This window comes from Balaenoptera borealis (genome assembly GCF_965194805.1).
Source record: "Balaenoptera borealis genome assembly, chromosome: 12".
Taxonomy (NCBI): Eukaryota; Metazoa; Chordata; class Mammalia; order Artiodactyla; family Balaenopteridae; genus Balaenoptera; species Balaenoptera borealis.
In genome coordinates this window covers 40466771-40490853 of record NC_138869.1, presented here as the reverse complement: position 1 = coordinate 40490853, position 24083 = coordinate 40466771, and the positions used below count along the sequence as shown (strand labels likewise).

The window sequence follows — 24083 nt, the reverse complement described above, 5'->3', positions numbered from 1 at the left end:
CGTCTTCCTTTTTTGGTGCTCCAGGGCAGGCCCCAGATGGGCCCCAGGGGTTGTGTGCAGGTTGGGTGGGAGGGGGTGAGGAGGGAGCCCATGGTTCTCACCCACCTTGAAGGGGCCTGTGATCCAGAGTGACCTGGAGGGAATTGGTTTACCCACCCCAGAGTGGGCACTTCACTGCGGAGCCTTGGGGTCACCCAGGTAGGCCATGGGGAAAGAGGGGTTCCAGGGACATGGGTGTCTCTTCCAGGGAGGAGGCAGGAGTTGTTCCTTCCATCAATACCCGGTAGATCCGCCCTGACCCCTGGTACATCCAAGGCCCATCTGACACTGGCCCTTGGCCCCCATCCCTGCAGGACTGGTGAGTGTCCCCCAGTACCCATTCCGGGAACAGAAGGCAGACTTCACCTTCGTGTCCTTGCTCACACGGTCGGAGGTCATCACGGCCCTCAGCAAGGTGCGGGCAGAGTGCAGCAAGGTGACCGCTATGTCCCTCTTCCACTCAAGCCTCTCCAAGTACAGCCGCCTAGAGGAGTTCGAGCAAATCCAGTCACAGACCTACTCCCAGGTGCGTGGGCATCCAGGGCACAGAGGGCGATAGCGGGCCAGGGCCTCGGAGCTGATGGGCACAGACAGGGGCCCTGGGAAGCCCGGAGTTGATCAGCCGAGAGCCCCTGCTTTCCTTAAAACCAGGCCTTGTCTCTTCCTAGACCTTGTGGGAAGCTGGGGCGGGTGCCATCCGGGTGTTTCATCTTAGAGAGAAAAGGAAAACCAGGCTGGTCTCCCTTTCTAGTCATCTTCTGTCCCAACACTGGTGGCCTCTGAAGCAGACTCCCGATCTTGGAAAGGGGAGCAAGAACCCCATGCACCCCCATATCTACCTGAGCATGGGAGTGTGAGGGGGAGAAGTGCAGCCTCATGGGAGACAGGCACCAGTGGGCCCAGGAGGAAAGCTCCTTCTTTCTGCTCCACTCTGTGCCTCGATCTCTCTCTCTCTGCCTCATTCTCTGTGTCTCTGTGTCTCTCCCTTGGCTGGAGGGAAAGCCCTGCTTCTGCTGCCCCTCCCTCCCTCATCCCCCCACCTCCAGAAGCCCTGGTCTCTGGGGGTCATAGGGGGTGTTGGTTGGCAGGGCTTGGCAGTAAGTTGGGGTTGTGGGGAGATCCCTTCACGGTCATCTGAGTCTGGAGAGTGCCTGAGCATGGTGGCTGTGGGCAGTGTGCCCCTCAGGCAGCCACATGATGCCACCTGTGGCCACCGCAGGTGCAGATGTTCCTCAAGGACAGCTGGATCACCACGCTCAAGGTGGTCATGCGCAGCAGCCTGCGTGACATGAGCAAGGGCTGGTACAACCTCTATGAGACCAACTGGGAGGTGTACCTCATGTCAAAGCTGCGCAGGCTGATGGAGCTGCTCAAGTACATGCTGCAGGACACGCTGCGCTTCCTGGTGCAGGACTCTCTCGCCAGCTTCGCGCAGTTCATCAGTGATGCCTGCTGCAGCGTGCTCGACTGCGCCGACGACATGGTCTGGGGCGAAGACTTCATAAACAGCCCCTACAGGTGGGGCTCGGCTGGGCAGAGGCACCTGTCGACACCAGAGCTGTTCCTTGTCAGGCGCCGGTGGCTAGGGCGGTACAGGGTCGGGGGGCCAGGGCAGCCAGGGGCAGGGTGCCCAGCACTGCTGGGGCCTGGACACCAGGGTGGGCCTGGCTTCCGCCCTGGTTGCTGGGGAATGTCCCAGCAGCTCTGCCTGGCGTGTCTTCTGGTGACCTCCATCTCTGTCAGTCACTGAGTTCCTCAGTTGAGAAATGTTTTTTGAGCACTTGCCATGAATCAGGTGGGGTTCTAGGGGAACAAGAGGCGTGCGGCCCCTGCTCTCACATGGGCACAGACAGCAATCAAAGAAACAAACAGATACAGTCATTGCTGATCTTGGCAGGGCCTCTGACATATCCAGGAGAGGGGGCGTTGCCAAGGGGGTCAGGGAGGAGTTGGCATCTGAGCCAAGAACTGAGACAGAGGAAACCAGCCATGAGGGGATGGTGGGGAGGGGGCACCAGGTGGAGGGCCCGGAGGCACGGAGGGAAGAGAAAAGTTGGGGCTGTCATGGAAGGAAAGGCCAGTGGCTACGGCTGGAGAGGGAAAGGCAGGGAGGGCTGGTCAGGATGACTCGGGAGAGGTTGCGAGGACCAGGCCAGACCATGTAGAGCCTCCTGTGGTCATGTTTGGGGGCCGGATTTATTCTAATTGTGGTCAGCAGCCATCAGAGGGGAGTAACAATCCAAATTATATTCCAAAACCATGCTCTGGGTTTGTGAGGATGAGTGAGGCAGAAGAGAAGTGAGACCAAGGCTCTTGCCATTGTCTAGACAATGGGTGATGGGGCTGGGTAGGGCAGATTTGGGGCAGTGCATAGGCCGTAGTGCTGGGGAGAGGATGTGTAGGGGGAAGAGGGCAGGCGAGGAGACAAGGCTGACTCCTGGGGTCCACTGAGCCCTGGTGGGAGTCAGGGAACGTGGAGTGTCTGAAATGCTCATTTGAGGTCAGGGTGGTTGGCAATCCAGAGTGTGGGGGAGGCTCGGCTGGGATCTAGGCTTGAATGTCGTTGCATGTAGTGGGTGTCTGGAGCCAAGGATGGTGGGCTCCCAGGGAGAACGTGGACGCCACAAGTGCCCAGGGCGTCTCCAACCTGCCCTGATGACCTCAGGACCGCGGGGAGGTCGTCCTCCCTCTCCCTGGTGCCCATGGGCCTCTGCGCAAGCGGCAGGAATGGAGGAGCCTGTCTGGTTGGTGTGGGTCTTTCTCTCTGGTAACTTGGAGGTTTCTGGGAAGAGGGCAGAGGCAAGTCTCATGCATGAAGAAGCTCCAGATCCATAATGCCGGCAGCAAGGGCAGGGACTGGGCTTCCTGTGCGCAGCCCTCTTCAGGCCCCTGCCCACAATCTGCCCGACCACTGTCCTTGCAGGCCCCGCAAGAATCCCCTGTTCATCGTGGACCTGGTGCTGGACAGCTCAGGGGTGCACTACAGCACGCCGTTGGAGCAGTTTGAGACTTCTCTGCTCAACCTCTTTGACAAGGGCATCCTGGCCACCCATGCGGTGCCCCAGCTGGAGAAGGTACAGCGGCACTCTTGCCAGGGTGCTGCCACAGTGTCAGAGCAGTTCAACTTCATCATGGCTGGCAGTGTGCTCAGCCCTTTAATTCTTGAATAGCTCATTTAGTCCTTACCACAAGCTGAACTGGGTGCCATTAACATCCCCATTTTGTAGATGAGGCTTGGAGAAGTTTTGCCCAAAGTCACATAGCTGCTAAGGGTCAGACCTGCGATTGGAACTAGGCTCGCTCACCCACTTCTGCCACAGCCATGTCTGACCCAGATCCCATCCAGCTCCTGACCTCTCTCTTCCACTCAAGATGTAGACAGAGACTGACCTCCAGTCTTGGGACCCCTTCTCAAAGGTCCTCATTCGTCACCACAGCACAGCCTGCTACTCCAGGCCCCACAGCCTCTGTAACTCCAGTCCCCTCTTCTGTCCCTTGCTGGTCAGTCAGAGACATCAGTGACCTGGTTGTCCCGTTGGCCTTGAGCTGAGCCAGGCAAGGCAGAGGAAGATGCTGCCCCTTGGTGTGCCTCCTGGGCCTTCCCGCCTTGTATTAGTCCACAGCCTCACCTAAGAGACGTGGCAGCAGACCCTCTGCCCTGCCCCCACCATGCTGTCTATGCTCGGCCACGCTGCCGCTCACTCAGTCTTTGGACCACACTCCAACCCTTCTGCCCGCCTGCACTGTGGCCCATCCAGCTCTGTGCGCCTCCCCACCTTGCCCCACAGCTGGTGATGGAGGACATCTTCATCAGCGGTGACCCCCTGCTGGAGTCGGTGGGGCTTCACGAGCTGCTGGTGGAGGAGCTGCGGGCCGTCATCACCAATGCTGTGTGCAAGGCCATGATCCCACTGCAGGCCTACGCCAAGGAGTACAGAAAGTACCTGGAACTGAACAACAATGATGTTGGCACCTTCCTCAAGTGCGTGGGTGCGTCGGAGTGTGTCTGCCTGTCTGTGTGACCCCCACTCACCCTCTCACCACCCTCTGCCCCTCGTGGGTGCCCGTTGTCCACAGGGCCTTCCAGACGCAGTGCCCGTCGGCCGAGGAGGTGCGGGAGGTGGTGCTCACCCACCTGCAGGAGAAAGAGATCCTGGACAGCTCGTTGCCCAGCATCATCATCATCGGGCCCTTCTACATCAACGTCGACAACGTCAAACAGAGCCTGTCCAAGAAGTGCAAGGCCCTGGCCACTTCCATGCTGGACATCCTGGCTAAGAACCTGCACAAGGAGGTGGATGATGTAGGTGCCCACCTGCCCGGCCCCAGAGACTGCACCAGCACACACACCGTGCATACGTAGCGAACTCCCATGAGTGAGGCTCAGGGGTGTCTGCAGACATCCAGGCCAATGGAAGGGTCTGGAAGTCACCCTGCCTTGACCCTGCCTGGGGTCATATGGGAGGTCCCAGGAAGTGGGGGCTGCTATCTTTTCCCCTGGACTTGTAAAGAGCTGGAAACCCCTCACAAAGAACACCCTGAGATGGATCATTTCGCAGAGCTGAGGGTGTGCAGGTGCAGGCGGCTGGGGATGGGGAAACGCACTGGGTAACCGTCAGCTCCCCAGTGCGCTGGAAGGGAGCACCTCTTTTTGGAAGGATGTGGTGGGGTGGGGGCAGTTCCCTGTTGGGAGATACTGGGACCAAGAAGGAGGAGCAGGCCCCTGGGCAGGCAAGGAAGAGGCACACGGCCTCCCCAGCGCCCTCCCCCTCCTGCCAGATCTGTGAAGAGTTCCGCAGCATCAGTCGCAAGATCTACGAGAAGCCCAACAGCATTGAGGAGCTGGCTGAGCTTCGTGAGTGGATGAAGGGCATCCCCGAGAAGCTGGTGGGGCTGGAGGTGAGGCGGGTACACGGGGGGCTAGGGGCTGGGGACAGGCAGGGGCTGGGAGAGCAGGAGCCGGGAGGCTGGGAGTGAGGTAGACACACAGAGGACAGGTGGGCTTGGAGGGTTATGAGGCTGGGTGCACGGTGCAGATTCAGAGCTATGCTGTTTGGGAGGTCAGGAGGGCATGAGTGGAGGGCTGGAGTTTGGAGGTGTGGTGGCCCAGGCCCTTGGAGCCCTGAGCCCAATGCCTGCACCTCCTCCACCACCCCAGGCCTCCCCTCTCTGGAAGAGGGCAGCCTCTCCCTAACACCCAACCACTCTGGGGAGCCTGGTCCCAGTTACCCTCCCACCTCCCAGGTACACATAGTTCTCATCAATGCCTATACACGCAGGATCGGATTGTGAAGGTCATGGACGACTACCAAGTCATGGACGAGTTCTTTTACAACCTCAGCACAGATGACTTCAATGACAAGTGAGTGTGAGGTCGGTCCCCACTCCAGGCGGGTGGTGGATAGCAGAAGGTGGGGGAGGAGGTGCTGAGCCATGGCGGCTGCAGGCTGTGCGGTCACACGGCTCCACACGGGCCAGGGCCACGCGGCCAGTGGGGCAGAAGGAAATCATTTGGCCCTCTTGGTCTAGGGACCCTGCTGCCCCCCACCCTGTCTCCATTCTCTATCCCGTCATTGGCCTGACACACACATGTTCACTGGGCCTGGGGATCCCCTTGTTTGTGGTTGAGGCCCTTGGGGGTCCTTGGGAGCATGGCGAGAAGGCAAAGCCCAGCCTGGTGGGCAGTCCCTGGGGAGGAGCACTTGTCCCCACCCAGCTCGAGAGCCTCATAGGAAATAGCCTCAGATTGGGACTGCCTTACTGAGGCCAAGAGACCCCTTGCCCAGCCTGTCGTATGGCCTAGGGCTGGCTCCAGGTTGCCAGGGTCTGGGAGAGACTGGCACTGTCTCCTGGGAACCCTACCCAGGAACCCTAAGTCACCTGCTTTATGGGACATCCTGGTGCTCAGGGTGGCCTCCCCCAGGATCTGCAGCCCAAGGCCAACTGCAAGCAGAATCTCTGAAGCCCACAGGGCCACCAGGTCAGCCAGGCAGAGGGAGTTGATATGAAGGAAGCTGGTCTGGTGGCCCTGTCTGGTCACCAAGGAAATGCAGGCTAGAGGCTGTCACTTTGCCTCATCTGAGCTGAGGCCCCTTACAGACCTGGGGAACTCAGGATCGCTTCTCTCATTTTGGACACCATTCCCTTCTTGTCCTGTCACTGCACTGGGCACATTGGGTGTGCATCTCCCTGGAAGCTGCCCACGATCCCAGAGCGGGGACTGCTTTCCCTGCCAGGCAGCCCCACACTTCAGTGGTGGCAGTGGCTGCCTCCAGGCTCACTTCTACCTCCCGGTTGCCCAGCCTCGGCTGCTCCAGCTGCCGCCTGGATCCCCCATTCTCCCCTTCACCCTGGCCTGCACACCCCATGATTTCAGTGTGACATTCCCCCCCATAACCCACCCCTGCCCCATCCAGATGGGCTGCCAGCAACTGGCCTGCTAAGATCCTCGGGCAGATAGAGATGGTACGGCAGCAACACATGGAAGATGAGGAGAAGTTCCGCAAAATCCAGATCATGGATCAGAACAACTTCCAGGAGAAGCTGGAAGGGCTGCAGGTGGGGCTGGGTTGAGAACACACGCACGCACGCGCGCGCGCGCACACACACACACACACACACACACACACACACACACACACACACACACACACACACACACACACCTCTCCAGGGCCAGGCCTTGCCCCTTGCAGTCAGGAGGTGCTGTGTCAATGTTTGCTGGGTGAGTGAACAAGTGGCTAAAAGAGTGAACTGAAAGGTCAGAGAGGTGCCTGGGCAGCAAGTTCCAGGAAATTTTGGAGTAGCAAAGAGCCCCAACCCCTCTGTTGTGTCCTCATGGGCACTCGGTCTCCATCTGACCTTGCTGTGTTACCTTGGGGTGGTCAGCTGCCTGTGATGGGCCAGGAACCGCTCACTGCAGGAGAAAGTCCCCTCAGAACTGGGAGATGTTGATGCTCTGGGGACCTCAATTTCCCTGGGTGTGCGCGGGGATGCGTGGGCATAGGTGGGCTCACAGAGGCCTCTGATCCCTTGCTCCTTGGCCTGCAGCTGGTGGTAGCTGGCTTCTCCACCCACGTGGAGATTGTGCGAGCGCATGAGATTGCCAACGAGGTGCGGCGGGTCAAGAAGCAGCTGAAGGACTGCCAGCAGCTGGCGATGCTCTACAACAACCGCGAGCGCATCTTTGGCTTGCCCATCACCAACGTAGGCCTCCTCTGGGCACACTGCCCCCCAGCCCTGAGAAGGGCTCGAGGAGGAGCCCGTGGCATTTGCGGCCACGTCTGGAGCCAGCTGCCAGGTGGCAGGGCCCTGGCATTTGGGGGGGGGCAGGACTGAGCAGGCTGCAGAGAAGAGCTTACCCTCGTCTCCCGGCCCCCAGGGCGAGGAGGCTGCCTGGACCCAAGCAGGAGGCTGGAGGCTCAGTGCAGGCCTTGCTCAGCCACTCAGAGCCCAGAGCCCATGGGGGGAAGGAAGAAGGGAGGCCAGGCCTGAGTCCGTGGGGACAGGATCAGGGACAGCAGCCAGGAGCAAGGAGGGGCCCCAGAAGGAGCAGCGTGGAGAGAGACTGGGGAGCACCCCGACACAGCCCCAGCTTTTCTGCCCCTGCAGTATGACAAGCTCTCCAGGATGGTGAAGGAGTTCCAGCCCTACCTGGACCTCTGGACCACAGCCTCCGACTGGCTGCGCTGGTCGGAGAGCTGGATGAACGACCCCCTGTCAGCCATCGACGCAGAGCAGCTGGAGAAGAACGTCATCGAGTCGTTCAAGACCATGCACAAATGCGTGAAGCAGTTCAAGGACATCCCAGGTAGGCAGCCCAGCCAGCCCGTCCCCTCCTTTCCTGCCTGTGCCAGCTGCCTCTCACCCCTGCCTGCCCTGCCCGGCAGCCTGCCAGGATGTGGCCTTAGACATCCAGGCCCGCATTGAGGAGTTCAAGCCGTACATCCCGCTGATCCAAGGACTGTGCAACCCTGGCATGAGGACCCGGCACTGGGACATGCTGTCCAATGAGATCAACATTAATGTCAGGCCCAAGGCCAACCTGACCTTCACCCGCTGCCTTGAGATGAACCTGCAGGACCACACTGAGAGCATCAGCAAGGTGGCCGAGGTGGCTGGCAAGGAGTATGCCATCGAGCAGGTGGGCCGCCACCAGCAGGCCCACCCTGCCCCACCCACATGCTGCCCAATGGTGTGGGAAGGTGACAGTACTGGGCCCCATCCTTGGGGTCATTCACCAGGCCCAGAGGTTGAGGTGCATCCTATTAAGTGCGTTAATAATGCATATGAAGTGCTTGGCATGGTGTCTACCATCCCTATTATTACTCAGTTGTTCCTCTTAAGTTATTCCTCTCTCAGGAAGGTGCTGATGGCATTACCTCATTTAACAGATGAGCAAATTAAGGCTCAGAGAGGTTCAGCAATTGGCCAAGGTGGCATAGCCAATAAGGGCTGGAACTGGGACCAGAGCTCCTAACCAGTGCCTTAGCTGCCTCCCAACATGCTTGTACATGCATGTTGTATACATACACCACATGTGAGAGCGAGTCAGCCTTGGATTCCGATGAGGGTCCATGGGGGATTTGTTGACCAGACAAGCTGAGAGTTTGCTGAGGGGGCCTGAGGGAAGATCATGGCCGGGTAGAACCTGCCCTTCCCTGCCCAGTGCTGCTCAGTGTGGGCCAGCTCTTTCCCCGGGACCAGCCTTGACTCGTCCCTACTCCAGGCACTGGACAAGATGGAGAAGGAGTGGTCCACCATCCTGTTCAACGTGATGCCCTACAAGGAGACAGAGACCCACATCCTCAAGAGCCCAGATGAGGCCTCTCAACTGCTTGATGACCACATCGTCATGACCCAGAGCATGACCTTCTCGCCCTACAAGAAGCCCTTCGAGCAACGCATCAACTCCTGGGAGAACAAGCTGAAGCTGACCCAGGTGGGCCCTTCCTGTCCTCCCCTCCCCCCATCCCCCCACCCTCGCAGCACCCTGTCCCAAGGCTGCTCTTTATGGTGTCTGGGTGGGTTTGGAAGCGGTGGAGTGCCTTGCTGAGGTTTGCACAGCTCCTGGCTCTCTGACAGGCCCCTCACAAAGAGGAGGAGGACTAGAATGGGGCTCTCCATCTCAGGTTCGGCTGCTGGAGGAGGCAATTCAGAACGTGTGGGTGGGGCCAGTGTTTGGTCCAAAGCTGCAGCTGAGGAGGGGCGTGAGAGCTGCCAGCAGACCCCCAAAGTGCTGCCTAGGCTTGGGACAGCTAGGACCTCCAGTCTCAGGACTTTCTGGGCTGGACACCACAAGGCCCTGAGGCTCCTCAGAGTCCCCTTCTACTCGGCCCTGAGCTGCTCACTCACAGCTTCTCACTGGAGCTGGCTCACGGTAAGAGAGCCAGGGCACTAGGGACTGCTGCTCTTTGGGGCTCTCAAGGCCAGTGGCCGGCACTATCTGCAGAGCCCTGAGGTCAGTGCCAGGGCCAGGCCTACTGGTATGATTGACAGCCCCTCTGTGGGAGCTGTTCAGAAACTTCCAGTGAAGGCCAGAAGCTGAGCGAGGAGGGCTTGCCTGTATGTTCCTCGGGTCACCCAGAGAGGCCTGAGCTCATCAGCATTGTCCCTGGGTCTCCATCCTTTGCTCACACTGTCTTCTCTACCTGGAGTTCCATCTCCTCCAGGGCTCAGCATCGAGCAGCCCTCACTGATTCCCCCACACCTGCCTGCAAGGTAGTCCCATCGAGGCCCTTGGTCGGTACCTCTTACAGAACCCATCACACACACTGGGCCCTTGGTGATTCAGAACTGGCCGTTTAGAGGACGGTGGGCTCCTCAAGGGCAGGGACCACACCCTCCTCTGTTTCCTCTGGAGCCCACATGGACCTGACCTGGGCCTGACACAGGCTGGCCACAGCACACGTCTCATGAAGAAGAGAATGAACGAATGAATGAATGGGTTTGCACTGATAGGAAATGGCAAGAGATAAATTTGGAAAGGGGAATCTGGAGGCAGAGGGGAAAGTGGCTTGAAGAGGTCTCACTCTTGGACTGATGTTTCACAGAGCATTTTAGGGGATCTCAAGCTCAAGTCCCAGTACACCTCAAAGAATCCAGGGGTCATAGACCCAAAGTCCTCCCAGGAGAGGAGACTGGTTTGGTCTTCCATGCACTGGGCTCTTTCCTTGTTACTTTAGGGTTTGCTGGTTGGGGTGTGGTTCTCTCATAGGAAGAGTGGCTCCCCTGGCTCTGTTGGAGGATTGGGCATCCTGTGGGGGATTTGCGGTTTCTTTGGAGGGCAGACATCCATGCAGCCTCTTTGTTCCCTGGAGTACCGTGGCTGACAGCGCCATCTAGAAATTGCCCCGTGGACACTGGCTCTGGTGCCCAGTGCTCTGCCTAGAACTCTAGTGGGATAGAATGTCTAGGTCATGGGGGACAGGACCCAACTTGGACCCCAGGCCCTGACAGTCCATGCCCTGTCCAGGAGGTGCTAGAGGAGTGGCTGAACTGTCAGCGGGCTTGGCTCTACCTGGAGCCCATCTTCAGCTCTGAGGACATCAACCGGCAGTTGCCAGTAGAGAGCAAGCGCTACCAGACCATGGAGCGGATCTGGAGGAAGATCATGAAGAATGCCTACGAGAACCGGGAGGCGAGCTCACACGGGGATGGGAGGGGGCAGCTGGGACCACCGGGGAGCCTCCTGGTCTTGTCTGTCACTGAACAAGAAAGACTGGAGGACAAGTCCAAGGCTTTGGTCTTGGCCTGTGTCCCCCTGGGTGGGCTCCCCAGTCTTGAGGGACATTCCTCAGAAACACAACAGTTGATGGTTTTCCTCTTGGAGATTTGCAGTCCACATTAATATTTTTAAAGACCCTGACAAGTCCTACAGCAAATCAGATTACTTGGCTTTGGTTAACCCTATTTTTTTCGATAATAGACTTCTTTTCTGTGGGGCTGACAGGGGTGATGGAGGCAGCCCCTGGCTCGGGACGATTTTCCTTCCCCCATCTACTCCCGGGCCCCACTGAGGGTCTCTACGTGGCAGGCATGGGTCCTCTCTGAGCCCACCTTGCTGCTTCCCAGTCAGACCGCTCTTACTTCCAGTTTCTCTCTGACACGGGCCATCCAGGTGATCAATGTGTGCTCTGACCAGAGGCTGCTGGACAGCCTGCGGGACTGCAACAAGCTGCTGGACATGGTGCAGAAGGGCCTCAGCAAGTACTTGGAGACCAAGAGGAGCGCCTTCCCCAGGTGAGCACCACCGGCCCATGCCCACTCTGTCAGTGCCTGCCCATGAGCCTGGGGCCCCAGTGCCCCTCCAGGCTGGGGTGCAGGGATGTCAGTGGTACTGGGGCAGCTGGGACCCAGGGGCTGCCTGACCCACTCCCTCACCCCTGTTCCCCTGGCAGATTCTACTTCCTGTCTGACGATGAGCTACTCGAGATCTTGTCCCAGACGAAGGACCCCACAGCTGTGCAGCCCCACCTGCGCAAGTGCTTTGAGAACATCGCCCAGGTGGGTAACTGGGCCAAGGGCTCAGGGCCAGGAGCACTGGGGCACCTTCCCAGGGAGCACACCTCTTCTCTCACCTCAAGTCTCTTTAGCAGGAAATGAGGTGGCAAGTGAGATTCCTGGCTCTCAGAGACATACCTGGGGCCTGTGGGAGGAAGGTCAGCTGCAGAGCCCTTGGCTCAGGGTTGGGGGACCCTTGCTCCCAGCTCACCCAGGGGATCCCTGGCCCCTGCCATACACTGAGGTTCTGGCTAGGCTGAGAAACCCATGAGGCCAGAGGCTCCTGACTCTCCTTGCCCTCGTCTTCATCTACGAGGGAGGCCACACAGGCCTGCACAGGAGGGGGACACGCAGGGCAGGCTTAGCCTCCTTCCCCAAGTGGGCTGGGCCACAGCTGGGGACAAGGCAGTCCCATCTTGCCCACAAGCAGTCAGGGAAGGCCCAGCCAAGGTGGAGCTCTCTTCCAAACGTGAATGCCACCTTCTGAAGGTGGAGGGCACAGGCGGGGTCAGCACTGGGACTCTGGTGGCCAGGGCTTCTGGGCACACTGAGGGTAACCCCACTCTTGACTGCCCCCTGCCCTCAGCTGCTGTTCCAGGAGGACCTGGAGATCACACATATGTACTCGGCAGAGGGTGAGGAGGTGCAGTTGTCCTTCTCCATCTACCCGTCCAGCAACGTGGAGGACTGGCTGCGGGAGGTGGAACACAGCATGAAGGCCAGTGTGCGGGACATCATCGAGAGAGCCATCAAGGCCTACCCCACAGTGAGCCGTGCCTCCCCTCCCAGCGCAGCCTCCCAACCTACTCGTTCTTCCGTTTGCTCCTTTCTCAGTGCCTCTCCTCTATCACGGGGGCTGGGCTACCTGTCTACCTCATCCTCAGACTACAGCCTTGGCTGCTGCTGCTCTCAGTCAGCCAGAGTGTCTGTGGGGGCAAAGGGTTCTTGGGGCCCACTCAGGGAGGAATCTGAAAACACCCTCTGAAAAGTGAGACTGGCTCCTAGTGATAATCAGTTGCTGTTGTTATGTTTCATGCACTCACTGTGTGCCAGGCCCTGGGATGGGACTTCACCCCCATTACCTCTCTCAGCCCCACAATCAGCAGCTAGCCTGGGGGTTAAGCCTTATCCTACAAAGTAGCCAAGAGGTGTTTCCTGCCCAAAGGGCATGTGATTCATAGGTGGCAGTCAGGATTTGAACCCAGGACTGTGTGTTCCCCCGTCCTGGGCTCCCACCCCTCTGCTTCCAGGTCTCCTCTGCAGAGGAAGTAATGACTCTGCCCAGCCCCGAGAGGCCCAGAGCTTAATGGCTTCTCTGCTTTCGAGGTGGAATTAACAACCTGAGACCAGAAGCACAGATGACATTTAAGGGAAAAACAGTGTGCAGGGTCAGGGCTGGCAGCTTCCTGGGTCAGTCCCGTCTGTGTTATCGTCCCAGATGCTCAGGACTCAGTGGGTTCTGAACTGGCCTGGCCAGGTGACCATCGCCGGGTGCCAGACCTACTGGACCATGGAGGTGGAAGAGGCTCTGGAGGCCAGCAACCTCAGTACCCAGCTGTTCCCCCAGCTCGCCCGGCAGGTGGGACTCAAGGGGGTCACCATCTGTTCTCCACAAACACCCCACACCCTGGGAGAGCCCAGCCCCTCCAGGAGCTTTGTTGTGTGCTGATCCTGGAAGAGGCCTGTGGTTGGAGCCAGAGTAGAAAGTCAGACACCCTTGAAATGAGTGTCTCATGACCAGCCACAAGTGAGAGAGATGGGGGCTCTGAGGGGAGCTCTGAGGACAGGCAGATGCCCCTCTCCCAAAGGTCACAGTGGGAGCCTCCTCCTGGAGCCCTCCTGGGCTACCCCACAGCCTGCGCTCACTCTGTGCACCGGCTCCTCACCACACTCCTTCCTCGAGCTCCTCGCCAGGCCCCACCACCTCACCTGGCCCTTGACACCATACGCTGCAGGGAGGCAGATGCCATGCATGTGCCTCTGTTTTTATCACTTCCCTGCCAGACTTCCCATGTGACCAGTGCCCTGCCTGCCCTCACCCTGCCTGGTCACTGCACCCCACCCATCCCAGACCATTAGAAGCCCCCAGAATAGAGGGGTTGTTCCTGGCAGAAGCCCACCCTCTGAACAAGGGAGGGGAAGCCTGCCCGCAGCGTGGCCCTGCCCATTCCTGATGGTGTCCCCCGGCTCCTGCAGCTCAATGACCTGGTGGCATTGGTGCGGGGGAAGCTGTCCCCCATGCAGCGAGCCGTGCTGTCAGCGCTAATCGTCATCGAGGTCCATGCCAAGGATGTGGTGAACAAGCTGATCCAGGAGAACGTGGTCAGTGTGAATGACTTCGAGTGGATCTCACAGCTGAGGTGAGGAGGCAGGCAGTGTGGCCACGTCCAGGGCCAGAGCAGCAGCAGGAGGGGTCAGGGGATGTGGAGAGTCAACTACAATAGGGTGGTCCCTGCCCTCGGGGCCCTGGGGCAAGTTGGGCGCCTAGATGCCCTCACTCCTCAAAAGAAACGCCTCTCCCCTACCACATACCCTGCCCAATGGCCCGTGGTCCACATGGCCTGGGAACCTATCTCCCTGCAAAGCCAGGTACTACTGGATGAATAACAACCTGTACATCCGGGCTGTGAATGCCAAGTTCATCTATGGCTACGAGTACCTAGGCAACAGTGGGAGGCTGGTGATCACGCCCCTCACAGACAGGTGAGTGCCCCCCTCCCCACGTACCCTCCCACACTGGGCCCCTCCCTCCAGTTCTGACTGGCCCAGGAGTCCAGGGCCCACAAGGCGCAGTCAGTCCATCAAAGGTTAGGAGCTCAGCTTTCGGGTTTAAAACCGGCTCTGCCCGTCATGGGCTGGGCGACCTTGGGCAGGTGGCTCAACGCCCCCTATGCCTCAGTTTCCTCTGCAGCTTCCTCAGGGTGGTTATGAGAGTTTCGTGAGCTGATGTGTAAAGCTCTTAGCACCTGTGTGGTGCTCAGTAAGCATCTAATGGGTGTGGGCTTTATTGATTTTATCAGTCAGATCCTCCTTTCAACACAAGAGAGGCATTGATCTTGAGAGAAACAACGGGCAAGTCCCTTTACAAAGTGAACACTTCTAAAGCAATCAGTCATTTCCTCTGGCTGCCTGTATTTAGTAGCAGCTGGATTTTCAAATTGGGTTTTGAGGAAAGGAAGGGAAGAGTGGCCACAGGTCAGCCATCCTGGCAGGTCCCTGAGCCAAGCGCTGCAGGGCCATGGGGTGGGGGAGCACTGGTCAGGTGGCCAAGGGCTCCAATCCTGACCCTGGCAGCCAGGGCTGGGCCCGCCTGGGGCCCTGAGAATGGGGAGGAGCAGGAGCTGCCCCTCCACAGGGCCCAAGACGGTGGGGGATGGGGGCTCTCTCTCCTCGTGTCTGTGGGACTCCTGAGGAAGGTGCACGGCCCACACCCATCTCCTCTCACTTCCGCAGGTGCTACCTGACCCTGACTGGGGCCCTGCACCTCAAGTTTGGGGGTGCCCCAGCTGGCCCAGCTGGCACAGGGAAAACTGAGACCACAAAAGACCTGGGCAAGGCCTTGGCCATCCAGACCGTTGTGTTCAACTGCTCCGACCAGCTCGACGTCATGGCCATGGGCAAGTTCTTCAAGGGCCTGGCCAGGTAAGGCTGGGTGTGCAGGTGGCACAGACAGGGCAAGAAGGCTGAGCTCTCCCGGGACATTGCCGAGAGGAGCCTCACGGGATGGTGGAGGGGAGGGGATGGGATAACAGATGTCAAAGGCTCGGCCCCTGGCGGCCACTGGCGGCCACGGGGACGGGGTGGTGAGCAGTGGGATTGTGGCTGAGCTGACGGAGAGCACCACTGAGGGCTTCCTCCCCAGCAGAGTCAGCGGGGGCCCTTGGAGGTGCCAGGGGGCTCTGAACTCATATCTCCCCTCAACATTCTCCCCTCAGTGCTGGGGCCTGGGCCTGCTTCGATGAGTTCAATCGCATCGATATCGAGGTGCTGTCTGTGGTGGCGCAGCAGATCACCACCATCCAGAAGGCGCAGCAACAGCGGGTGAGCCTCCCGGGGGCCACCCCCGTCCACGCCTCCCGCAACTGACCACGTTTTCCCTTCAACTATACCCGTCCCGCCCATGCCGCCTTGCAGCCCCCCAACACTGGTGGGGTGAGAAGCCAGGTGCTCAGGCCTGCCCTAAGCCCAGCCTCTCTCATCTCACAGGGGACTGGGCAGTCCCCCCAACCCGGGCAGAGCTGTCTCTGGGGGACTTCTGAAGCCAGTCGGGGAGCCCCATATCCTTACCCCACTCTGGGTACAGCTCCTAGGCCAAGCTGCAGTAGATGAAGCGGTCCCTCCCCACATCCTGACCCTTATGGAAAGTGCCAGCCATTTGTCCTTCTTCTAGTTTTGTTCAGGGTGGTCAGAGGTCTTCTCCTGGGGATAAGAGCTGGGAGGCTGGCAGGTGTCCCGACCCCAGTAAGGCCCTGGGTCCAAGTAAGGGCTGAGCTTGCCCAGGTCTAAGGAGAATCAGTGTTGGGAAATGGGAGTGGAAGAAGATATGTGAAGACCTCCGGGAGCTGGGACCTGGGAGGCCACGGGTAGCCACTGGGACCAGAGGTCTTAGGCCAGATCCTGAGAGAGGAGCCAACCCATGGTCAGGGGTCCAGTCCAGGCTGACCAGTTATAACCAGGATAGGGGCATCAACAGGGGATGAGGGGGAACATCCAGAGGATGGGGCAGGTGAGCCAACCCCTCCCTACCCCTGTAGGTGGACCGCTTCATGTTTGAAGGCGTCGAGATCCCACTTGTGCCATCCTGTGCTGTGTTTATCACCATGAACCCAGGATACGCTGGTCGCACGGAGCTGCCCGATAACCTGAAGGTGAGTTCGGGCCTAGGTTTGTCCAGGAGGCTGCTCAGGGCATTGGGAAGCATCAGAGCTGTGGCCTGGGCTCAGAGATGCTAAAGCACTTATGCAAGTACACACAGCTGCTGGACATCAGGGCCTGTGCTTCCCCATGGCAGCCCTCTTGCCCAGGGGCCCTGAAGCCCACCCCCAGCCATGGAGAGGAGGGCCCAGGCTTGTCCTCAGGGCTTGGGAGAAGGTAAGGGGCACGTTCAAGTCAACACAAAGGACCGGTTTCTAATGGGCAGAGGGATCCACTCATAGCGGGGTATAAGCCTCAGCTATGGCAGGCGCAGTGGAGGGAGGATCCAAGCATCGGTGGGGGAGGAGGGCAGTGGAGCTTCCTTCAGAGGACCAGACAGTCCAGAGAGCAGGTGGTGCTCTGGGAGGGGAGGTGGCCTCTCCATTCACACGTATACCATGCGCCCCAGGCACTATTCCGGCCTGTGGCCATGATGGTTCCGGATTACGCCATGATCGCTGAGATCTCCCTCTACTCCTTTGGCTTCAACGAGGCCAATGTGCTGGCCAAGAAGATCACGACCACCTTCAAGCTGTCCTCCGAGCAGCTCAGTTCCCAGGTGAGGTACTGCCCTAACCAGGTTCCAGGGTCTGAGAGCTGCTGCCTTCCCCTAGCAACCCTAGGAGATAGGAATTACATCCGCACTTCTCAGCTGAGGACACTGAGGTCCTAAGTAGGCAGGAGCCTGGCCAGGCTCATGTGGTGCACAGGGGAGCTGGAGCAGGAGCCAGGAACAGATGCCCACCTGGGCTAGTTCAGGTGCAAGCGAGGGTCAGCCAGGAAGAGACCAAGAGCCACACAATCCAAGGCTGGAGAGCAAGTGCACCTAGGTCTCGTGGGACCAGAGCGGGACAACCAGCACCCCCTCCACCCGAACCTCCCAACACCAGGGCCTTCCCCTCAGTGAGCTGAGCCCAGGTTCTAGGGGCACATGCTGTTGGTATAGGCACCAGCACTGGCGGATGAGCTTTCCTGTTTGGCTCCAGTCTCAGGCAGGCTCCCCCTTGGCAGTGGCAGAGATGAGCCCTAGCTCTGGGCTTACATGCTACCAGCTTAGTTTCGTAATGGTTCCAAAAAAGTCCCTGGTGTCACCCTAATGGGCTCTCTTTAGGTGACCTGCTCATGCATGAACACCCATCACTGTGGCTTGGGAGACCATACTGCCTTTGACCAGGTGGGGCCCACCGAAACCCATGGGCTAGAGAGAGGAGCATTCTGTTACTGGGAAAACCAGCAGCTGTCCACAGAGTGCACCATAGGTGCCAGCGCCTCCACACACCCTTCTTTCTAACCATCCACTTTCAAAAATGTACCCCCTCAATAGAGCAGCTATCCCCACTTGGTTCTGGAAATGCAGTCAACCCTTCCCAAGTGCTGATGACCCAAAGCCAAGCCCAGTCTCTTCATCCAGCTCCAAGTCCAAGATTTCTGGGAAATGTGCTAGTCTGTGGGTCAGGTCCAGATGTAGCTTCATGGTCTGGCACCATGAGGCAAAATGATAAGTTTAACTATTTCCAACACACCTGCTATATAATGGAGAGAAACAGAACCAGAGGCAAAAGCGGGGAAAGCCAAGGTAGTACGGCCGAAAGGGTGGGTCTGGAGAGATATGATGAATGTTAGAAGGAAGCTCAAAGGCCATCGAGGCAAGTCTGCTTGTGGCACAGATGGGAAACTCCTTCATTCCCTTTTTGAACAAAACTTGAGTGCCTCCTGCCCTTGGCGCTGTGCTGGGACCACAGGGATTGAGCCATGACCAAGGCTGACTCCTCACCCTCAGGGGCCAAGAGGCAAGCAGGGGTGCAGGATAGGTAACCTGGTAAGGGGAGCGGGCCACTGGGGCAGTGAAGTAGAGGGCACCACAGGAGCCCAAAGTGGGGCACCTGGCCCAGGCTGGGGCATGCAGGTGGGTGCAGATGGCCTGCAGGGGAAGTGACACTTCAGCTACGAGCTAGGCGATGAGGCACGGCCAGGTGTCAGGTGGGAGACAGTGTTCCAGACAGAAGACCCGAGAGGGACAATGCTCAGCCACCCCTCCTCCTGTATGGTGGTGACAGGATCACTATGACTTCGGGATGAGAGCTGTGAAGACTGTGATCTCAGCTGCCGGGAACCTTAAGCGAGAAAATCCCAGCATGGATGAGGTGAGCTGCATCCAGAGGTGCCTGGGGAGTAGGGCTCTAGGGAGGCTCTGGACAGCTAGAGGGGTGTCTGACCTGGGCCTCTGCTGCAGGAGCTGATTTGCCTCCGGGCCATCCGAGACGTGAATGTGCCCAAGTTCCTGCAGGAGGACCTCAAGCTCTTCTCTGGGATCGTGTCTGACCTGTTCCCCACCATCAAGGAGGAGGTGACTGACTACGGCATCCTGGACGAGGCCATACGCAAGGCCTGTGAGAAGAACAACCTCAAGGATGTGGATGGTGAGCCCCTGGCCCTGCCGTCCTGTGTTGCCAGAGCAGGGCTGGGTCCGGCCACCCCAGGTTGCAGTCCAGCCTCAGGGTCCCTCCTGCCTGGCCAGGCATGTGGCAGGCTGGGGCTCTCTGCCCCTATCTCCGCTGGGACACTTCAGGTGGTGGGAGTCTAGGGAAAAACTCTCCTTCACTCTCACATTCAACACTTCTGACACCAGATGTATGGGGTTTTACCCCACGCTCATCAGTTCTCGAACACAGCTGTGTTCTACAATTCAATTCAATCCTGACATTAATCAGAGTTAGCACAGACCCCACAGGTTACGGGCTCAGTCCCACAAGACTGCCCCCACTTCAGATACTAGTCGCAAGTACTGGGTCCCCAGGTTACCCACAGCCTCTGTCCTATTTGGCTACAAATCTGATGTTCCCATGACCCCCTCCTCTGGCTTGATCATTTGCTAGAACAGCTCAAAGAACTCAGGGAAACACGAACGCTTGCTGATTTATTATATAATAAAGGATGTGATAAAAAGGATACAGATGAACAGCGGGATGAAGAGATACATAGGGCGAGGTCTGTCCCTGTGGAGTTGCGGTGAGTCACCTTCCCAGCCCGTGGATGTGCTCACCAATCCAGAAGCTCTCCAAACCCTTATTTCTGGGATCTTTTTCTGAGGATTAATCATGCAGGCATGATCACTTATTAACTCCACTTTCAGACCCTCTCCCGTCTCCGGAGAATGAGGGTGGGCCTGAAAGTTCCAAGCTTCTTCTGGTGACCAGTCCCCTCCCAGGAGTTCACCACCAAGAGTTGCCTCATTAGAACATAAGATGTTCCTAACACTTGGGAAATTACACAGTTAGGAGCTCTGTGTCAGGAACCAGAGACTAAGTATTGGAACTTGAAGGTTCTCCAAGCACCCCTATTTACAAGGGTTTGAGGAGCTCTGCATCAGGAACCAGGAACAGAGACGATACAGAGATTGCCTGTTATTTCACAGTGGGGAAGCAGGTGCTGCCCTTCCTCCCCGTGGAGGAGCAGTCACAGCTTGGACCACACCCTTGGCCTTGTTACTCCTTGACAGAGGCTCTCCTCTGCCCCATCCTCACCTGCTTGGGGTGGGAATGGGGTTTGATGTCTGGGTTGGGGGAAGATGGTGAGCCTATCCACACCCCTGCCCTTCACCGTTCTTCATTACAAATGCGGCCCTAAGCACCCCCCCTGGCCTGCTGAGGCCCCAGCAGGCGAGTTGAATGAAGCCTCAAACTCTTCTCTCCCTCACGGCCTTGGGGCAGCTTTGCCAGCACCAAATAACTGGACCTTGTCCCTTTGGCAGGGGCTCCCAAACCTGCATAGCTCTCCTGGACCCCTCTTCTTGGGCTAAAGTGATGTGCTCATTCCCTACCTGTGTGGGTCTGGCCTGCCACTGCAGCAGGCACCTGCCCCTACAGCTCTGGTCTTGGTCAGTCAGAGACCCTGACTGACACCGGATCTTTTTAAAATTTATTTATTATTTATTTTTGGCTGCATTGGGTCTTTGTTGCTGCACGCGGGCTTTCTCTAGTTGTGGTGAGTGGGGGCTACTCTTCTTTGGGGTGCGTGGGCTTCTCATTGCTGTGGCTTCTCTTGTTGCGGGGCACGGGCTCTAGGCACGCAGGCTTCAGTAGTTGTGGCACGCAGGCTCAGTAGTTGTGGCTCACGGGCTCTAGAGCACAGGCTCAGTAGTTGTGGTGCCAGGGCTCGAACCCGTGTCCCCTGCTTTGGCAGGCGGATTCTTAATCGCTGTGCCACTAGGGAAGCCCCTGACCCTGGATCATGTCCCTGGGATTTTGCCTCGTGTTGGCCAGCACTTCCCTGGGGCTGTGCTCTCAGTAGGCTGGGTGGTTGCTTTGGAGCTGAAGTTGATTTCGAGGCCTGTGACAGTTCCTCGCTGAGCAAGCCTGTGCCAGCTGGACACCCAACCAGTGGATGTTAGGGAATAATAGTCACAGTGGAAATAATGGCTGGCCATTAGCAGAGAATTCCTGCTCTGTGCCAGGCTCTGTGCTCAGGGCTTCACCTGCCTCTACCTATGAGGTAGGTACTACTGCCATCCCCATTTTACAGATGAGGAAACTGAGGTGCAGGGAGTGAGGTAACCCATCACAGGTCACACAGCAAGCTAGTGGCAGAACCAGGATCTAAGCCCCCACTCTGATCCCTGGGTTCCCTGCCATGTCCTTCCAGGATTCCTGACCAAGTGTATCCAGCTGTATGAGACCACGGTGGTACGGCACGGCCTCATGCTCGTTGGGCCCACAGGCTCTGGCAAGAGTAACGTAAGTGTTCCCTGTGCTATACAGTAGGTCCTTGTTGGTTATCTATTTTAAATACAGCAGTGTGTACATGTCAGTTCCAAACTCCCAATCTATCCCTCCCCCCACCCTTTCCCCCTGGCAACCATAAGTTTGTTCTCTATACTCCAGTATAAAATAAAAATTAAAAAAAAAAAAGACTAATATAAGTGGAGCCTAGCTGGGCAGCCCAGTGCCCAGACAGTGGGCCTGAGGGCAGATCAGCCTCAACAGGGGTCTTGGCCCCCACTCGTGCCTCCTTGGCCTTTAGAATACCCTCCTGCCCGCCGTGACCCACAGCCCACTCCAGCCCTGCTCTCCAGGGAGCTTGGAGGCTCACTCTCAGCTGGCCCTTCTCCCCAGTGTTACAGAGTCCTGGCAGCTGCCATGACATCGCTGAAAGGGCAGCCATCCATCAGCGGCGGTGTGTACGAGGCCGTCAACTACTATGTGCTCAACCCCAAGTCCATCACAATGGGCCAGCTGTACGGGGAGTTTGACCTGCTCACCCATGAGTGGTGAGTGGCCCGGGACCCCTCCAGTGACCATCCTGCTCCCAGACCTTTGCAGGCTATGGGCCGTGGGCCGCGACCCTCCCTGAGCCAAGTGGAAGGTCGGGAGCTCCAGCTTTGGAGCCCAAATGCCTGGGACACTACCCACCACTGCACTTCCTCACTGAGTGACCCACCTCACCCCCTGGACCTTTGTCCCTCATCTGCAAAGTGGGGATAAAAATGACACCATTATCATGGAAGATGGCTGGGACAGTGTAGCACATGCTGAGCTCTCAGTACATGTTGACTTTTGTTAGTACCCACGAGAGGCTGGTGGTCTTTCTCGGGGCCTCTGCTCCTGGGCTGAGACGTGCATTTTAGGGGAAGTGCACCAAACTGGGAGATGTCAGCACCTGAGGGTTTTCTCCAGGGCTATTCTGTCTCTCCAGAGAAGTCTCCAGTCTCCTGCTGGGGTGTCTTCTTGGTCCCAGTGTCCTGGAACCCAGTGGGGGATGCGCACTGGAGAGGGGCAGTCACCCATCTTTCTGAATGTGGGCCTGTCTAGCTTCCCCCATTTCTGGTGAAGGGTCTCACCCACGCCTACTCCAGGCTCTTGTGTGGGTAGGTGGGGGCCTGGGGATCAGACCAGAAAAATGCCCTCCTACCCACCCCCTTCCCTGGCATTTGGTGCCTCTGAAGTCTGAGGCTTCTTGGGTTCTCTGGCAGGGACTAGATACATCTCATGACCCTGCTTTCTCTGTGAGGTCATTTACCCCTTCTCCACCTCTGTCCGTCTTCCGGGACTGTGTGGACCTCTGTTTCTGTGTTGCCTCCTCCCCCATCTTCCTTTTCTTTCTTTTTTTTTTTTAAATTCCAGGACACTGTAGTTTTTTTTGTTGTTGTTTGTTTTTTGTAAATTTATTTATTTTTGGCTGTGTTGGGTCTTCGTTGCGGTGTGCGGGCTTCTCATTGTGGTGGCTTCTCTTGTTGTGGAGCATGGGCTCTAGGCGTGTGGGCTTCAGTAGTTGTGGCACGCAGGCTCAGTAGTTGTGGCTCGTGGGCTCTAATGCACAGGCTCAGTAGCTGTGGGGCACGGGCTTAGTTGCTCCGAGGCATGTGGGATTTTCCCAGACCAGGGCTCGAACCCATGTCCCCTGCATTGGCAGGCGGATTCTCAACCACTGTGCCACCGGGAAAGTCCCCTCATCTTCCTTTTCTTTTGGGGATATTACTCTTCATCCTCCTTTAATAGAACTTTAGTGAGGACTCAGCAGGGAGAGAATATAAGCACACATTTTCATTACATTTATTATGCCAAAAAGTCCCATTTTCCCTACTGTAATTGTTAAATGAATGAAGATATTTAAGAAAAAAACAAAAGCAGAGCAGGGCCAGCCTGGATCCAGGTTTCCCTGGGAGCCGGCTGTGCTTGCCGCCCTGCCTCCCCTGCACCTACAGCCCTCTCCTCCCTGGTGGCTGCAGGACAGATGGAATTTTCTCCTCCCTCATCCGGGTGGGGGCCATCGCCTCCGACACCAACAAGAAGTGGTACATGTTCGATGGGCCGGTGGACGCCGTCTGGATTGAGAACATGAACACGGTGCTGGACGACAACAAGAAGCTGTGCCTCAGCTCCGGGGAGATCATCAAGCTCACAGAGGTGTGTCCGCCTGTCTGCTCACTCTGCTCTCCTCCGCAGCCCAGGAGGCCACACCACGCTAGCCAAGCCTCATCCCCCTCCACCCTTCCCTCTTGGGGCCACAGCGCCCTCCCTATCCCCAGGCTCCTGTACCGCAGGCACGTCCTACACAGCTGCTCGGTGCTGCCCTTTCGACAGACCCACTTTCTGTGATGCTCCGAGCCCAGGGCCAGGACAACTACCCCAGCTCCTGGTTGATGCTGTCTTGTGCCTCCCAGGCCCATTTGCAGTCATATCGGCCCAGTCTGGGTTAGGCATACTGGCAACGTGCCTGGAGTCTGGAGAACATGGGAACAGCTGCCTGGTGGGAAGTGTGGGGGCAGTTCTTAGAGAAGGAGGGGTATTGCCTGAGCCTAAGAGCAGCCAGTCTCTTGAGTCCTTCTGAGAACACCTGGAGGTCAGTGTGACCCTGTGTCCATGTACACAGGTGCGGGGCTCTGGAGCAGAGCACACAGCTCCCATCGGATTTCCCCAGGGCTCTAGGGACCCCAAAATGCCCTGACCTGAGGCTGGCCAGAGGGCTCCCAGGAATCTCCTGACTTAGACTCCTTCTTGGCCTCTGGAGAGGGCTGTATTATTAGCTGAGGGCCAAAGGGTTCCTGCATTTGCCCCCACCCCAGCCCTGTTCCTGGCCCAGCGCCTGCCCTGTGGCCTGCCCACAGTTGCAGGATGGGCAACCCCTCCCCA

General features: G+C 58.0%; 1 protein-coding gene across 1 annotated transcript in view; it reads left to right on the top strand.

The window, feature by feature from the left end:
* The window catches only part of DNAH1 (dynein axonemal heavy chain 1), an 84017-nt gene that overhangs the window by 33382 nt on the left and 26552 nt on the right, over positions 1-24083 (top strand). The window contains exons 9-36 of the mRNA XM_082348268.1: positions 354-565; positions 1259-1557; positions 2963-3113; positions 3828-4021; positions 4117-4342; positions 4819-4938; positions 5319-5401; positions 6456-6597; positions 7090-7245; positions 7651-7849; positions 7929-8182; positions 8768-8980; positions 10514-10678; positions 11159-11280; positions 11439-11544; positions 12128-12307; positions 12980-13120; positions 13738-13901; positions 14131-14244; positions 14995-15183; positions 15477-15582; positions 16296-16409; positions 16865-17014; positions 18513-18599; positions 18689-18875; positions 21097-21188; positions 21567-21721; positions 23180-23357. Coding sequence (XP_082204394.1) covers positions 354-565; positions 1259-1557; positions 2963-3113; positions 3828-4021; positions 4117-4342; positions 4819-4938; positions 5319-5401; positions 6456-6597; positions 7090-7245; positions 7651-7849; positions 7929-8182; positions 8768-8980; positions 10514-10678; positions 11159-11280; positions 11439-11544; positions 12128-12307; positions 12980-13120; positions 13738-13901; positions 14131-14244; positions 14995-15183; positions 15477-15582; positions 16296-16409; positions 16865-17014; positions 18513-18599; positions 18689-18875; positions 21097-21188; positions 21567-21721; positions 23180-23357 — 4499 coding nt within the window. The remainder of the gene's footprint in view (positions 1-353; positions 566-1258; positions 1558-2962; positions 3114-3827; positions 4022-4116; positions 4343-4818; positions 4939-5318; positions 5402-6455; positions 6598-7089; positions 7246-7650; positions 7850-7928; positions 8183-8767; positions 8981-10513; positions 10679-11158; positions 11281-11438; positions 11545-12127; positions 12308-12979; positions 13121-13737; positions 13902-14130; positions 14245-14994; positions 15184-15476; positions 15583-16295; positions 16410-16864; positions 17015-18512; positions 18600-18688; positions 18876-21096; positions 21189-21566; positions 21722-23179; positions 23358-24083) is intronic.